Raw genomic sequence first — 16,284 nt, 5'->3', positions numbered from 1 at the left:
CCCTTCTTCTTTTGCCTTCAAGAAGAAAAACTGGACTTAGGTAAATGTAGTTCAACTTTTGAACTTTTATGGTGAGATTTGCCTGCCACTAATTAGATTGAATTAGTAAATTTTGGTTGCAGTTTGGAAAGTATCCTGTAAGAATTGACTCGACCTTGGTCATTTCTTTTTCTTTGATTTAATCTGAGAAGGGATTTGATAGTGCCTAGAAAGGTATTGGGCTTCCTTGGTGGCTCAGACAGTAAAGAATCTGCCTGCAATGCAGGAGACCTGAGTTCGATCTTTGGGTTGGGAAGATCCCCTGGAGGATAGCATGGCAACCCACTCCAGTATTCTTGCCTGGAGATCCCCATGGACAGAGGAGCCTCTCAGGCTACAGTCCTTGGGGTCGCAAAGAGTCAGACATCACTGAGTGACTAAGCACACACACCAGAGAGATATTATCTACTGAGTGAAAGCTAGAGAGAAAAAGCAGGATTCCTTTTGGAATTCTTCCTTGGTTGATAACCAATTCCCAAATGAGATAAGTGCCCTGAAACCTTCTAATCCACATTAAACCCAAGCAGAGAGATTTGAGTCATCTTTCTCCATGATGGAAGTGACATTTGTGAGGTGACTTCAAGCGTCCTCTGTGATTCAAATTTGTCCTTAGCCTTTCCCTGTAGGTCCCCACAGGGTTCCCATCATCTGCCTTGAATAGCCCGTGCAGGGCAACTGAGTGGGTCCTATTTTCCCTCCAGGAAAAAGTGTTTACAGTGGACCTAAGAGCCAGTAATTGCTTTTCTGCTGTGCCTGGAAGCTTCTAAAACTCTGAGTTTCTCTATATTCATTGAACCTTTAGTGAGAAGTAGGGAGAATCTCCTGCAATGTATTAATTATCAGGAGGTATGTGTATGGTACGCAGCTACCTGGAGAGGCGTTAAACTTATAAAAGCACTTAAGCATTAAACTTATAAAAGCGTTAAACATATAAAAGCAGAGTTGAGTAAGTGTGGTCCAAGGAGCACCTACCAGAGTAGCTCTGATGCTGGTGAATGATTCCATTTCCTGGTCTCACCCCAGTATCCCTGATCAGCATGTTGGTGATCAGGGTCTAGCATTTTCAACCAGCTCACCAAATTTGATGACCACTGCTTTGTTGCACGTGGGCTTGCAATTGGGGGTGTGATGACGGGCAGGGGGAGGAGTATATTAGTAGCCTGTGGGGAACCATCCAGATAAGGATTCTCTGGTCATGGTCCTTCACAGCCTATGAAGTTCCCAGGAATTGGGCTTTTCTTTAGAGCAGCTTCATTTAGGTATGAAGTGCTCCACTAAAAAGTAGATATAAAAATGTATGTTCTAAACATACCTGACTAGTAATATGGAGATGGAAAAAGTCATGGTATTGAGCTATGTCGTAGAAATTCTGAATGGGGCAAAAGAAGCAAGGGTCTAGAATTCCCTGTTGCACAGTTTGCCAGCACCCACAAGTGCAAAGCAGAAGACCGAAGTCAAATGATATGAATAATGAAAACCCTGGCTAACCTCTAGGGTGTGCTATAAATTCTGAGGATAAATGGTAACATTTGTTTATTCAACAAATATTTTTTTTCAAGTGCCACGATACTCAAGAATAAGTCATACACATCAAGCTATATGTATAAGTTAGACATGATCCCTGCCTTCATAGAGATATATCATAGACTGCTTGTGTTCCCCCTCAAATTTGTATTTTGAAACCTAATCCCTAATGGTATTAGGAAGTATGGCCTTTGGGAAGTGATATATCATGAAGGTGGAGCCCTTGTGAATGGGGTTAGTGCTTTTTCAAGAGACCCCAAAAGCTCCCTCATCCCTTGTGCCACAAGGGAACCCAGTGAGAAGACTGCTCTCTGAACCAAGAAGCAGGGTTACAGCCATGCCACCCTCAATGTACCCGATCTCATCTGAACCAAGAAGCAGGCGCTCACCAGACACTGAATCAGCTTGCAGCTTCATCTTAGACTTCACAATCCCTAGAACTGTGAAAAATAAATTTCTATTGTTTATAAACCACCCAGTCTGTGGTATTTTGTTACAGCAGCCTGAATGCATTAAGACAGGATATTAATCAGACAATGAAATAATCATATGAAATCACTGTGACTTACCAACTGTCATTGGTGCAATAAAGGGAAAATAAAAAGATCTGCCCCAGTGAAAATGAGCTTGTAACAGAAGGATCTCTCAGTGTGTTTGTTGGGGGGAGATGGACAGGTGGTCAGGAAATGATTCCCTATCCCACCTCCACCTCTCTGGGAATAGAGGGCAGCTCAAACTTCTATTTTGTAAAGGATGAAAATATAATAACTACTTAATTTCTCCTTGTATGAAAAGTCAACTAAATGGACTTCATTATTCCTAAGAGCAGATTTATATTCTTTTCTTACTAAAAGTCACTTAATGTTTTTGCATAAATCAACCTGGGAATATGGACAATTGATGACCTTCAAATGTTTACCATGTGAAATGTCTATAGAGCATCTGTCATCTCTCCTTTCACCATGGTAGGCTATGGAGGCTTGAAAGATATATATATATATATAACATAGTATCTACCCCTGAAGAGCATGTGATCTGCTGGCAAGCCTGTGCTTACCGGAGGAGCCATGGCTAGTAGCAGGATGGTGCCGGTGAGTGGTCCAGAGCACAGGCGCAGCGAGTCTGAGGCTGCAGAGAACACGTAGAGCTGAATGGTCTGGGGATGTTACCAAGAAGGGGGCAAGGTAGATAAAGCACAGATGCTCAATAAAAACATAATAAACCTTCCCAGGACTGAAAAGAGGACGCTAGTTGTGGTCAGGGGTCGGGGCTGCCTTATTCAAAGCGGTAGAGACAGGGATATAGCTGGAGTTGACACTGGCCTTCATTTGGGCAAGCAAGTTTCTTGCCAGAAATGAGTGGAGCCATAACATTCCTACTGGCATTTGAAGGATGGCATTTTAAACATTCATTAGAGTAACTTTGTTTTATTTCAGAAATGGAACTAATGTTATATGTTATTTATAGCCACATAGTTTTAGAAAGATTTCTGAACATTGGATAATGTCTGTGGAAATTTTTAAAAATCAGATCATGTGAGCTCGTCTCTCCAAATAGCATTGGCAGAAATCCTTGTACAGAATTATGTCTTAATAGAGACTGTGCCACTTTGCAATATGAGTCTTAACTGTGTGTTAGACTTTAATAGTTAAAGGGTGTCAAAAATGCTATCTTTTGACAGCTTCTAAAAGTCCGTTATCCTCTGTAACATTCCATCTATGAAGGTAGCCCATGAACATCAAAATTATTTTTAGTGTTTATCTAAAACTATTAGAAAATTCAGGTTACAGCTTCCACTATGCCAATGAATTACAATGCACCTTTCAAGAATTAAAGATTGGGTTCTGTGAAAGGGCTTGGGAAAAACCATACCAGTTTTGTCATCCTAGGGTTTATAGGATGTTTACCAGATCAGGATCATTCTACATAGAATATGTGTATTTATAAAATGCAAGGATTTTGCGGAGTAAAATGAATGAAAATTGAGGGGTGGGTGAGTTGAATATACAGATTAAGAGTTTTCTGTGTTTAGATAGTTTTTTAAAAGTAAAACTGTATTACATAATGTATATGCTATAAGAACTAACTCTTTATGTTTATATCTTATTTCCAAAATGGAACTTTAGGTGTTGGTAAAATAATAAATTTGATGTTTTTTTTCATTGCACCGTAATCCCTGTGATTTGATGTAGGTGTACAGGTCAGGAAAGTCACATTATCACCTTGTCTATATTCAAAAAGATAAGTCCCCTTCTGTCCTGAATGGAAAAGCCATTTATTCTACCATAAATAGCTTCCCTGGTGGCTCAAACGGTAAAAAAAAAAAAAAAGAAAAATCTGCCTGCAATGCGGGAGACCCAGGTTCGATGCCTGGGTCGGGAAGATCCCCTAGAGAAGAGCATGGCAACCCACTCCAGTATTCTTGCCTGGGGAACTCTGTGGACAGAGGAGCCTGGCAGGCTACAGTCCATGGGGTCGCAAAGAGTCAGACACGCAAAGAGCAACTAACATCTCACCTCACCTGCCATAAATATTTTTAATCATAGATGTAAGATAGTGTCTTTCAGGAGCTTGTTCTCATTTGTAATCACCTCTATAGTGATAGCTATAAGCTTATCTAACCTACATCTCCTCATACATGTAAAGCAAACGTTCCCCGTTTCTCCTTTAGACGGAAAAGAGCTGATTACTGATTTCCTTAAAATAACCTGCCATACACTTAAAGACCATTATTACTCTGCCTTCTTTTTCTTTGGTATAATCCCAATTCCATCTACTTTTTCCCCCCTCAGATGTTCTCTCTTAGAGACAGGATTACTCTTGTTGCTACCCTGTAATCTCATTCTAGTTTCTTCTCATGCACCTCAAATCATGGAGCACTTAACCAGCTGCAGTCTTATTCTCTGTGATCAAGACCTTTTTGGTTATTACTGAGCACAAAGCAGAGCATAGTCTGACCCTACACTTGCGAATTAAAATGATCTCTAGAGTTGTTTTGAGTTGTAGTCAATTTCAATTGTGAAGGAAGAGTCTTAGGAGATTGAAGAAGTTGAGAGAGGGTAGAGTTGCTACCTTGGCACCACTATCTTGATGCCAATTAGGTACTTTCAGAAGCAAAGGCAGGATTACTGGCTCTCTTTATGCTGTGCCAGAGCAACTTGGCTCCACCCACACAGTCCGGATGCCAGCCTGGTTTAAAGCGGTATGAATAGGTGGAAAGGGACAATAATAAGTTTCCATCTCTCTAAGTATCATGATAAGAAGTGGGTTTTGCCTTCAATAAGTTTGCAACTGAGATAAGGAGAAAATCCTGGTGGCAGTATAAGGTAACACAGATTAAGAATCAAATGTTAATCATTGTTCAGAGCCTTGAGAAAGCAGAGCCAGACAGGACTGGAAGAAGCCAGCAGCTTCATCAAAAGGTCGAACCTGAGTGGGGCCAGGGAGGCTGGTTGGGGTTGTCATGGGCACTGGCAGGAGGTGGGAGGAGGTGTCTATCGGGCATGGGGGATGGGAGGGTCAGTTTGGCTGGAATAAAGCACTGATGGTCAGGAAGAGTCAGATGAATGTTTGGTAGATGCCAGAGCCTTCGATGCAAGATCAAAGTGAAGAAGGAGGGCGTTTACCATGTTAATTTAGAGGATGTGAGCAGGATAGATTGAGTGAGAAGCCAGATAGATTCAGGAGAAGCCAGAGAAAAAGAGCCCATTAAGAGGGTTAATAAACCCCATGCTAATTACTTATTGTGGTTGCTGGTAAAAGTAGCAATGCATCCTTACCTTTTTCTATTTCCTAGAGGGTCAGCTTATAGACACACAGAACTCTCACTGAGGCTGTGTCCTTGGGGTCTGGGAGCTTGTTAAAGGCAAAGATTCATGACCCAACTTTTTCTGGGGACCGAACAGGGAAAGGGAAAGGACAGAATATAGACCTGAAAATTTACCTGTGGGCCCAGAATTCCAATGAGTGGCTTACCTGGGGTAGTTTTACCTGGGATAAGCAAGGTCCTATTAAATCTGGCCAGCCTTTCATTTCTTTCTTGTGTATATTTTCAGCATTTATACATGGTACTTCCTGCTTATTAAGTAATCTATGCTATCAGAGAAGACTTTGATACTTGTTTTGTGTTATGGACCCAAACAAAAACAAAATAATACGTTGAGTGAGAGGTATTATTCTGGATGATATCTTTGTTACTTGAGCTGGTTATAATTAATGTCATTTGCACATGAATTTCTACGACAAGCATTAAAAATAAACTTACTATGTAGTCGAAGATTTTATTAATAAAAGAGGGTCCTACTGATTCCTTTTCAATCAAATCTCTTTAGTTATTATTGTAAATTCAAGCTCTGATTAATACCACACCTCAAATGCCTGACCTTGGGGTCTCATTTTGTCATCTAGTTGGACTCCTAACTATCTTCTTTCCCAGAAAAATCATAGATTTTGAGGCACATTTAGAAATGAGTGTGAAAAGCTCTTTAAATACGTTTTGTGGCTTAGTATTTGCTTCCAGGATGATGCATTAGCTAATAGTTATTTTTGGTGGAAGCTGCCCCCTCTTATTATTGTTTATGAGTCTCTGTTCAGCTATTTTGAGCTCTGGGCTACAGCATGTCATACTTTGGAGCTACAGTGCATGGTACTTTGAAACACACTGCTCTGGATTTCAGGGCAAAGTCTGATTCAGTGAGACCCCACACCGTAAAGCAGCATTGGAGGGGGCTTGAGAGGATGCTATGTCAAAGTCTACCTTTGGATTTGCTATGAAGAAAGGGTTTGAGGAGATGAATAGAATAATGTCTTAGGTGAAATAATCTTTTTTAAAAATTTAGCTTGAGTAGAAGATGGAGGAAGAGTATGGTGCAAATCCACTTGTGAGGAGTTTGAGAATTCCGTACCCTCTGTCTATCCCACCCCCCTGCTCCTGCACAGGGCAGCCTAGGAGGAGGCAGTGCTGGCCCAGGGGACACGGAGCAGGGTTTTCGCCTGTAAAGTAGAACTTCTAGAGCACAGAGTCCTTTTAGGATGTGGAGAAAGGGAACCTTTGTACGCCGTTGATGGGAATGTACACTGTGTGACTACTATGGAAAATAATATGGAGGTTCCTCAAAAAATTAACAATAGATCTACCATACAATCCAGTAATCCTATTCCTGGGTATTTATCTAAAGAAACAAACACACTAATTAGAAAAGATACATGAACCCATAACTGAATCACTTTGCTGTATAGCAATAATTAACACAGTGTCATAAATCAACTATACTCCAATTAAAAAAAGAAAAGATACATGTACCCTTTTCATTGCAGCAGCATTTACAGTAGCCAAGATATAGAAGTAACCTAAATGCCCATTAATAGATAAATGGATAAGGAAGGCGTGGTATATATATGTACAGTGAAATATTACTTGGCCATAAAAAGACTGAAATCTTGCCATTTGCGACAATGTGAATGGACTTTGAGAGCATTATGCTGAGCAGAATAAGTCAGAGGAAACAGACATTGTATGACTCTACTTTTACATGGACTCTAAAAACAAAACAAATGAACAAATAGCAGATAACAAAACAGAAATAGTCATAAACAGATACAGAGAACAAACAGGTGGTTGCTAGTGGGGAGGGTTGAAGGGGAGAAGATAAATAGGTGAAGGAGATTGAGTTACAGACTTCCAGTTGCGAAATAAATGAGTCACCAGTATGAAATGTATAGTGTGGGGAATATAGTCAAAAATTATGTAATATGTTTGTGTGGTGACAGCTTGTAACTAGACTTACTGTGATGATTGTTTTGAAATGTGTAGGAGTATCGAATCTCAGTGTTGTGTACCAGGAACTAAGATAGTGTTGTAAGTCAGTTGTGCTTCAGAAACAAACACATTCATAGAGAAAGAGATCAGGTTTGTGGTTACGAGAGGGGAGGGGAGGGGTGGGGGTGGGGGGAAATTGGACAAAGGCACTCAAAAGGTGCAGACTCTCAGTTATAACACAAATACTAGTGATGCAATGTCGGAGAAGGCAATGGCACCCCACTCCAGTACTCTTGCCTGGAAAATCGCATGGACGGAGGAGCCTGGTAGGCTGCAGTCCATGGGGTCGCTAAGAGTCAGACACGACTGAGCGACTTCACTTTCCCTTTTCATTTTCATGCATTGGAGAAGGAAATGGCAACCCTCTCCAGTGTTCTTGCCTGGAGAATCCCAGGGACGGGGGAGCCTGGTGGGCTGCCGTCTATGGGGTCGCACAGAGTCGGACACGACTGAAGTGACTTAGCAGCAGCAGTGATGCAATGTACGTGCGTGCATGCTTGCTCAGTTACTAAGTCATGCCCAACTCTGTGTGACCCCGTGGACTATAGCCCACCAAGCTTCTCTGTCCATGGGATTTCCCAGGCAAGAATGCTGGAGTGGGTTGCCATTTCCTTCTCCAGGGGATCTTCCCAACCCAGGGATCAAACCCACATCTCCTGCATTAGCAGGTGGATCTTTACTGCTGAATAATAAGGGAAGCCCAGTGATGTAATATAACATTGATAAATATAATCAACATGGCTGTGTGTTGCATATGAAAGTTGTTAAAACAGTAAAGAGTTCTCATCTCAAGAAAAAAATGTCTTTCTTTAATTTTATATCTATGTAAGATATAGGATGTTCACTAAACTTATTGTGATAGACATTTCATGATGTACGTCAGTCAAATCACTATGCTGTACACCTTAAACTTATATAGTGGAGTGTGTGAACTGTATCAATAAAACTGAAAGAAAAAATAAAAAAGATAATGTAAAAAATAACAAAGAAGAGAGAGAGAGAGAGAGGGAAGGGGGGAGGAAGGAAGGTAGGGGCAGAAAGCACATGGTCCTTAACGCCTGAAATGAGCGGGTGAAACCCAGGTCCTGGCATGCAGGGCCTCCACTTCCCTGGGGCAGATTCAGAAGAGCTGTGATGAGCTGACCGGCTGGCAAAGTGCCAAACCACAAAGCCAGCGTCTACCCTACAAAAGACAAGAAAGAACCCACCTTAGGCTCCTGGCCCCCAGCAAGAATTCTTAACGTTGCTCAAAGCTAAATTGAAAACGATCACATGGAGTTGACATCCCTCCCTCTCTCACTCATGGATTAAAACGACAATGAGACCAGCAGAGATGTCCAATCTCCTGATCTAGATGAAGATGTCTCGTGTTTTACCTCCAAGCAACCTTTAGGTGGAGTTTGAAATATTACCTATGCTCCTAAATTTCTGGCAGTATGAACTAGTTGACAGACAGAATGTCTCTGAAATGAGTTTTGTTGCAACCTAAAATGTAACTAGTTTGGTCCTCCCAGCCGCTGCCCCTGGTCTCGGGTGTGGGGTAGCTCCTCTCAGCCATCGCCCCTGACCTCGAACGTGAACCGTGAACTTCCTGATGTTCAAGCTGGTTTTAGAAAAGGCAGAGGAACCAGAGATCAAATTGCCAACATCTGCTGGATCATGGAAAAAGCAGGAGAGTTCCAGAAAAGCATCTATTTCTGCTTTATTGACTGTGCCAAAGCCTTTGACTGTGTGGCTCACAATAAACTGTGGAAAATTCTGAAAGAGATGGGAATACCAGACCACCTGACCTGCCTGTTGAGAAATCTGTATGCAGGTCAGGAAGCAACAGTTAGAACTGGACATGGAACAACAGACTGGTTCCAAATAGGAAAAGGAGTCTGTCAAGGCTGTATATTGTCACCCTGCTTATTTAACTTATATGCAGAGTACATCATGAGAAACACTGGGCTGGACGAAACACAAGCTGAAATCAAGATTGCCGGGAGAAATATCAATAACCTCAGATATGCAGATGACACCACCCTTATGGCAGAAAGTGAAGAGGAACTAAAAAGCCTCTTGATGAAATTGAAAGTGGAGAGTGAAAAAGTTGGCTTAAAACTCAACATTCAGAAAACGAAGATCATGGCATCCAGTCCCACCACTTCATGGGAAATAGATGGGGAAACAGTGGAAACAGTGTCAGACTTTATTTTTCTGGGCTCCAAAATCACTGCAGATGGTGACTGCAGCCATGAAATTACTTACTTCCGCTTACTCCTCGGAAGGAAAGTTATGACCAACCTAGATAGCATATTCAAAAGCAGAGACATTACTTTGCCAACAAAGGTCCATCTAGTCAAGGCTATGGTTTTTCCTGTGGTCATGTATGGATGTGAGAGTTAGACTGTGAGGAAGGCTGAGCGCCGAAGAATTGACGCTTTTGAACTGTGGTGTTGGAGAAGACTCTTGAGAGTCCCTTGGACTGCAAGGAGATCCAACCAGTCCATTCTGAAGGAGATCAGCCCTGGGATTTCTTTGGAAGGAATGATGCTAAAGCTGAAACTCCAGTACTTTGGCCACCTCACTCGAAGAGTTGACTCATTGGAAAAGACTCTGATGCTGGGAGGGATTGGGGGCAGGAGGAGAAGGGGACGACAGAGGATGAGATGGCTGGATGGCATTTCTAACTCGATGGATGTGAGTGTGAGTGAACTCTGGGAGTTGGTGATGGACAGGGAGGCCTGGCGTGCTGCGATTCATGGGGTCGCAGAGTCGGACACGACTGAGCGACGGAACTGAAAATGTAACTTCTGTTTTTAGAAAGTTGAAGAAATAATTGCTACTACAACCCTGTTCGTGCCACTAAAACACGACACTGTTTTCCCCCTTAATCTGACACCTCCGTGCTTGGTGCACTTCCTGTTCTGTGGTATTTTTACAACACAGGCAAGCTCCTGTTAAGTTTTCTTTTTTTTAACATGTAAGATTTTTAAATGTGCTGTTATTAATTTCACAACTTTCATATTAAATTGTTTTGATGTACATGTTCCTAGTTAAATACTTAATGGTATTCACTGGTATGTAGAGAGTGAATTCAAGAGTGTAACTTTTATGAGACATATGACTGTTTGTGGCCATGCTTTAGTGGTAACAGAGGAGGCAAGATTCAGGCAGGCCTTGAGTGGGACATGTTTTAAATAATTGATCATCAAGAAGAAAGCAATTAATTCTCTTTCATTGGCAGCTCTTTTTAAAAAAAAAAAAAAAATGAAAGGAATCTATTCTTTTCCCTGGGTGTTTGTTAACTTTTAATCAAAGGAGAGACAAATAGAGATCCAAAAGTAAAAACCTAAAGATAGCCTACTGAAGTTCGACCTAATTGGGATTGTGTGGTCATTTGAGTGGGAAGTTTTGAAGTTTTGCTTTGTGCCACCAGTTAAAAGCATTTGCTAAGTCATTAATATAAACAGACTGAACTTTAAAAACATTTTTTACAGTGATTTTTATTTTTAAACTCTAGTTAAAAAATTTGTTTTTTAATTTATTTTTGGCCGTGCTGGGTCTTCAGTGCTGCATGGGCTACTGGTTGCGGTGCTCAGGCTTCTCATTGCGGTGTCTTCTCCTGTTGAGGAGCACAGGCTCTAGGAGCTGTGGTTCTCAGTCTCAACAGCTGTGGCACATGGGGCTTAGTTGCTCCTCAGCGTGTGGAATTTTCCTGAATCAGGGATCAAACCCGTGTCTCTTGCATTAGAAGGAGAATTCTTTACCACTGAGCCACCAGGGAAGCACCCCTCCCACCTTTTAACATTTTTATGATTCACCTTTAGATATTTTTGGTTAACTTTTGGTTTTCATTTTTGGTTAATTACACTTTGTCAAAGTGTAATTTTCAAAAAAGTTAAATATATGACTCTCACACCAGTATCGGAGAAGGCAGTGGCACCCCACTCCAGTACTTTTGCCTAGAAAATCCCATGGATGGAGGAGCCTGATAGGCTGCAGTCCATGGGGTCTCGAAGAGTCGGACACCACTGAGTGACTTCATATTCACTTTTCACTTTCATGCATTGGAGAAGGAAATGGCAACCCACTCCAGTGTTCTTGCCTGGAGAATCCCAGGGACGGGGGAGCCTGGTGGGCTGCTGTCTATGGGGTCGCACAGATTCGGACACAACTGAAGCGACTTAGCAGCAGCAGCAGTAGGACACCAATATAGAATGAACGTTAACCAGAGATTTAGTCAACTCATTAATGAGGGAACTAGTAGAATGTAAAGCCAACTCAAAGGAGAACCAAAGGAATGGGTTTAAAGGTGTTCAAGAAAGGATGTCAGGGACTTCTCTAGCGATTCAGTGGTTAAAGATCTGTGCTTCCAATGCAGGGTATGTGGGTTCGATCCCTGCGGGAACTAAGATCCCATATGCTATGCAATGTGGCCAAAAGAGAAAAGAAAAACAAAGGATGTAGGATAAGATGCCAGGGTTAAATATAAAACTGATCAGCAGCCTAACAGGGAGCTGATAGTAAACCTGGACTGAAATCGTCTGCACGTCTATTGGACAAGAACCTACAAGTTACAGTTAACTTTCAAAGTCTGGGCTTTTGATTAGTAGTAAAATGAAAGTGAAAGTCACTCAGTCGTGTCCGACTCTTTTTGACCCCATGGACTATACAGTCCATGAAATTCTCCAGGCCAGAATACTGGAGTGGGCAGCCTCTCCCTTCTCCAGGGGATCTTTCCAACCCACGGATTGAACCCAGGTAAAGATCTTGTCAAACACAGATTCAGTGCCTTGGGTCATGAAATAGTTCTGTGTGAGCTCTTAGAATTCCAGCATGATCCTGGAGAACATGCTTCTTTCCTCCACCTTTCGGACATGTTTTTGATAATTTTTCTTAACATAAAGTGAGTTTCTCCTTAGATGAGACACCAAGGGCAGTCAAATTCATAGAGATAGAAGCTAGAGTGGCAGTTTCCAGGGGCCTGGGGGAGGGAGGGAGACTAGGGAGGTGCTGTTCTATGGGTCTAGAGTTTCAGTTTTGCAGGATGAAAGATGTCCTGTGGATACATGGGGATGGTGCTGCCCAGCCAGGTGAATGTGCTGTCACTGAACTGTACACTTAAACATGGTTGAGATGGTCCATTCTATGTTATGTGTGTTTAGCAGAATTACATAACTTTAAAAAGTGAGCCGACACATAGGTATGTGAATGAAATGTGAATAGTTATTCATCCTGCTGAGATAACCCACTAATAATCCTATGTTGGTGTTAACTCACTTTTCCTTGTTTGTAAAAACATAAGTAGACTTTTGAAAAAAGGGATTGTTGAAGTTCTTTGTGAAACTTTCTCTTTTAACAATTTATCATGGACAGACCTCTAGGTTACAGATATTGATCTGACCTATCTCCACAGACTGGATATATCATAATTTATCCAACTCTTGCTCTACTGATGGAAAGTTGAGTTATTCCCAGGTTTGTCTGTTTCTTTTTTTTTCTACCAGTACAAACACTGTTGTAATAAAACTGTTTTCATACAAGAGATACTAAAGGCCAGGATCTGAGTAGAGGTGATAAGAAGGCAGAGGAGGGAATGGATCAAAGAAATGTTTTCCTAGGAAAACACAGTGGATTTAGTGGCCAGTTGAAAATTTGGGTTTAAGAGTGGGAGAACGCATAGCGCTACCATTTTATTGGAAGAGGGAATAGTAGAACGTTTAGAAGAGATGGCAGAGAAGCTGAGAGAATAGAGTTTTTTTGGATGATTCTGTGTTCAGATAAGTGTGCTGTCTGTGCCCAGGTTGGGGAAGATGTCACATGGACATTGACTTGAGAATCCTTTGCAATCATAGTTGAAGCTCTAAGAGTGGATGAGATCTGTTTCCAAAGTGTGTGTGCATGCTAAGTCACTTAAGTTGTGTCCAACTCTTTGTGACGCCATGGACTGTAGCCCGCCAGGCTCCTCTGTCCTTGGGATTCTCTAGGCAAGAATACTGGAGAGGGTTGCCATGCTCTTCTCCAGGGGATCTTCCCGCCACAGGGATCGAACTTGCACCTCTTATGTCTCCTACGTTGACAGGTGGGTTCTTTCCCACTAGTGCCACCTGGGAAGCCCTGTTTCCAGGGAGGCCTTATGTTTTAGAGGAAGAAGGTAATGTCCGTGGGAGTTACCTGCCTGTAAGGGTGTGGCCAAGGAGACTGAGAAGTTGTGACCAGAGGAGCAGAAGGAGGAGGAGGAATAGGCGAGTATACCTGGAGAAGTGAAAGAGGGAAAGGTCCGAGATTACGTCCCAACTAGTCTGTTCTTTGGGAATGTAATGTGTTGTTAAGTGCTTTTAGGTCTGAGCAGTATAGACCTCCCCTCCCACTACTCGCTGTGTATGCCTTCATGACCCTTGCCTCTGTGAGTCTGTTTTCAAATGCTAGTTTCCTCGGGTATAAACCACCAGAAACAATGGTACGGTTTGGTAAGCACATTTGAGCCACTGCCTTGAATTGAAGGACCAAGCCAAATCAAATTGCAAAGGGCATAGTTTGATTGTAGTTTGGCATCTCTCAACAGTAATTACAAAATCACTTTTAAGGCTATATTATGTTCATATAAACTAAGACTTTATTATTAAAGGAGAGCATGTGTCAATTTCTCAAAACCATGTGAACTAGAGAGCCTGGAAAGATACCCTAAGGAAGCGGTGGGTACAGGGATGTCTAAAACATTTAGAATTAGCTTTGAAGCCATCCCTACAATCTGCATGCACATAAGGATGACCCTGTTGCCACCAGAGCTTTTTATAAAGGATCTGTGAACTTTTACATTCTGTCTACCTTAGGGGGTTGGAGGAGAAACTAAAGGAAATTATTAGCAGTCCAAATGCATTATATTGTCACCTGTCATGGTTTTGACAAAGACCCGAGTTTGGAAGAGCAACTGAGTCATTGGAACTACTTCACGCCACTAAGGAGTGAAACTGGTAGGAGTCTGCCAAATTTGAAGTGGATTCAGTTTAATTAAAAAATTGGTTCCCAGCCTTTCGTTAAATTCCGTGGTTAGAGGTTTCTACAAATCAAAAGAAGTGAAGCTGAAGACTCTTAACCTTGTCGTCTTGTGTGAAAATTAAGAAATACATAGAAAAATACTGAAGAGAAATCTCTAAGGTGTCCTGTGACCCTCAGGATTGTGTTTATTGTTGTTGAAGGAATTTGCAATTAGAGCGAGGTTAGTCTTAACTTCAGTTGCCTTGACCCACAGGACTCATTTTGTAGGAAAAGGCAGGAATGGAAACAGTGGGGGCACTGGCAAGTTAGGGAGGCAGCAGGTGGTAAACGAGCTGGTTTCCAGGTAATGTGATCACAGCAGAGTTTATATGGTCATTTTCAGCATGATGGACTCAGGCCATCATCTGGGGTTACTTGATTATAAACTGCAAAGAAGAAGGTCATAGCTGTGGAGTGTGGACCTAAACAGACAGATGAACCCACACTGGAAAGCTTGTTGTAGCTTCTGTGTCACCTTGAATATCCTCAGTAGTTGCAATTAGTAGAGACTGCGAGCTGGGGTGGGAGTGTAAGATTCTATCCGAATGCATCAAAATCTTACTGTGCTCAACACTAGTTCATCTAGATGCTTTCATGGGTCATGGGAACTTACCAGAGGAACCCTGGGTGTGTTCTAGCAGGTCCTTAGGAAAACTATTTAGTGACTGAGTTCAGTTCATCCTTACCCCAGCTAAAAGCCTATTCCAGCTGCTGGCAGGAATAATCAAGATGGATCCTGGATTCTTTGCCTAAGGATCTGAACTGTATAGGAGTCAACCAACCCTGGGAATACAGAGGTTACGAACAGAGATTTCCAGCTTTGGTGTTATTTCCCGGTCATTTGTCAATGGAAAGTCTTCACTCTCAGGAGCCGCCTTTGGCTTTGTTCTTGGACAAGCTGCTGAGTCCTGCCCTGGTCTTGTCTGAACATGCAGACCTGGCGTTTCAGGACCTACTTTTTCACACCATCTCCATGCTCCACAGCTGTGAAGATTTGAAAGAGGTGCCAAAATCCTCTTTTGCATGTGCTGAGGTCCGGAATGACAGTTTTATCTTGGACATGTTCCCTTTTCTTTCCTCTGTGGCTTGTTCATTTTTATCTCACTCTTTAATATATAAATAATGGACTTATCCTATTTGCTGCACCAAGAGAAAATTAAATGCCTAAATGTTTTACGACTATGGGAAAGTATTTCCAGAGTGTGAAAAAATAGACACTGGACATTTCAGCTCCTGCTTTTGGTAGAGTGGGAATTTATTACTCAGCTCAGTAACAGTTTAGGCCAAACCAAGCAGTTGTGTGGGCAAGCAGTGTCTATCTTTCCTAAATAGCACTGCCAGAGACAGTTTTGTTCCTATGAGGGACAGCATGACCCAAAGGTATCTTTCCATCAAAGACTGATTATCTCTGAATCTTAGATGTATCGCAAAGGCTGTTGAGACCTAGCCAATGGATTTTACTTGCATGAGATATTGCATAGCTCCCAAAGGGAAGGGAAACAAAGGGGGAGGGAGGCAAGAGAGAACTTGGAGCCCAACAATAAATAGCTCTTTGTACCAGTCCTCCCCACCCCGAACCCCATACTGCTGAGATCATAGAGTAAGTTAGCAGCATGCGGTAGAAGGCAATGCTGCCCAGTAGCTTGGCAGCTTGTGACCAGATGTGAACTTGTCTGTCCACAGTGTGCGGCTGTGACCTGGCCCAAGGGGGCTTCTTCATAAAGAACGGGGAGTATCTCTGCACCCTGGACTACCAGAGGATGTATGGCACACGATGCCATGGCTGCGGGGAGTTTGTGGAAGGAGAGGTGGTGACCGCCCTGGGCAAGACCTACCATCCCAACTGCTTTGCCTGCACAATCTGCAAGTAAGTGTGGCTT

At 42.3% G+C, this 16,284-nt stretch overlaps 1 protein-coding gene across 17 annotated transcripts in view; it reads left to right on the top strand.

Annotated features, from left to right (window-relative positions):
- The window catches only part of ABLIM1 (actin binding LIM protein 1), a 329,208-nt gene that overhangs the window by 177,478 nt on the left and 135,446 nt on the right, over positions 1–16,284 (top strand). For all 17 annotated transcript variants that reach the window (XM_059882069.1, XM_059882066.1, XM_059882065.1 and 14 more), the window contains one exon: positions 16,088–16,271. In XM_059882069.1, the coding sequence (XP_059738052.1) occupies positions 16,165–16,271 (107 nt within the window). In that variant the 5' untranslated portion in view covers positions 16,088–16,164. The remainder of the gene's footprint in view (positions 1–16,087; positions 16,272–16,284) is intronic.

This window comes from Bos taurus, chromosome 26, assembly GCF_002263795.3.
Source record: "Bos taurus isolate L1 Dominette 01449 registration number 42190680 breed Hereford chromosome 26, ARS-UCD2.0, whole genome shotgun sequence".
In the NCBI taxonomy this organism is placed as follows: Eukaryota; Metazoa; Chordata; class Mammalia; order Artiodactyla; family Bovidae; genus Bos; species Bos taurus.
Note: the sequence above shows the minus strand (reverse complement) of the source record. Positions and strands in the feature narration are given on the sequence as shown.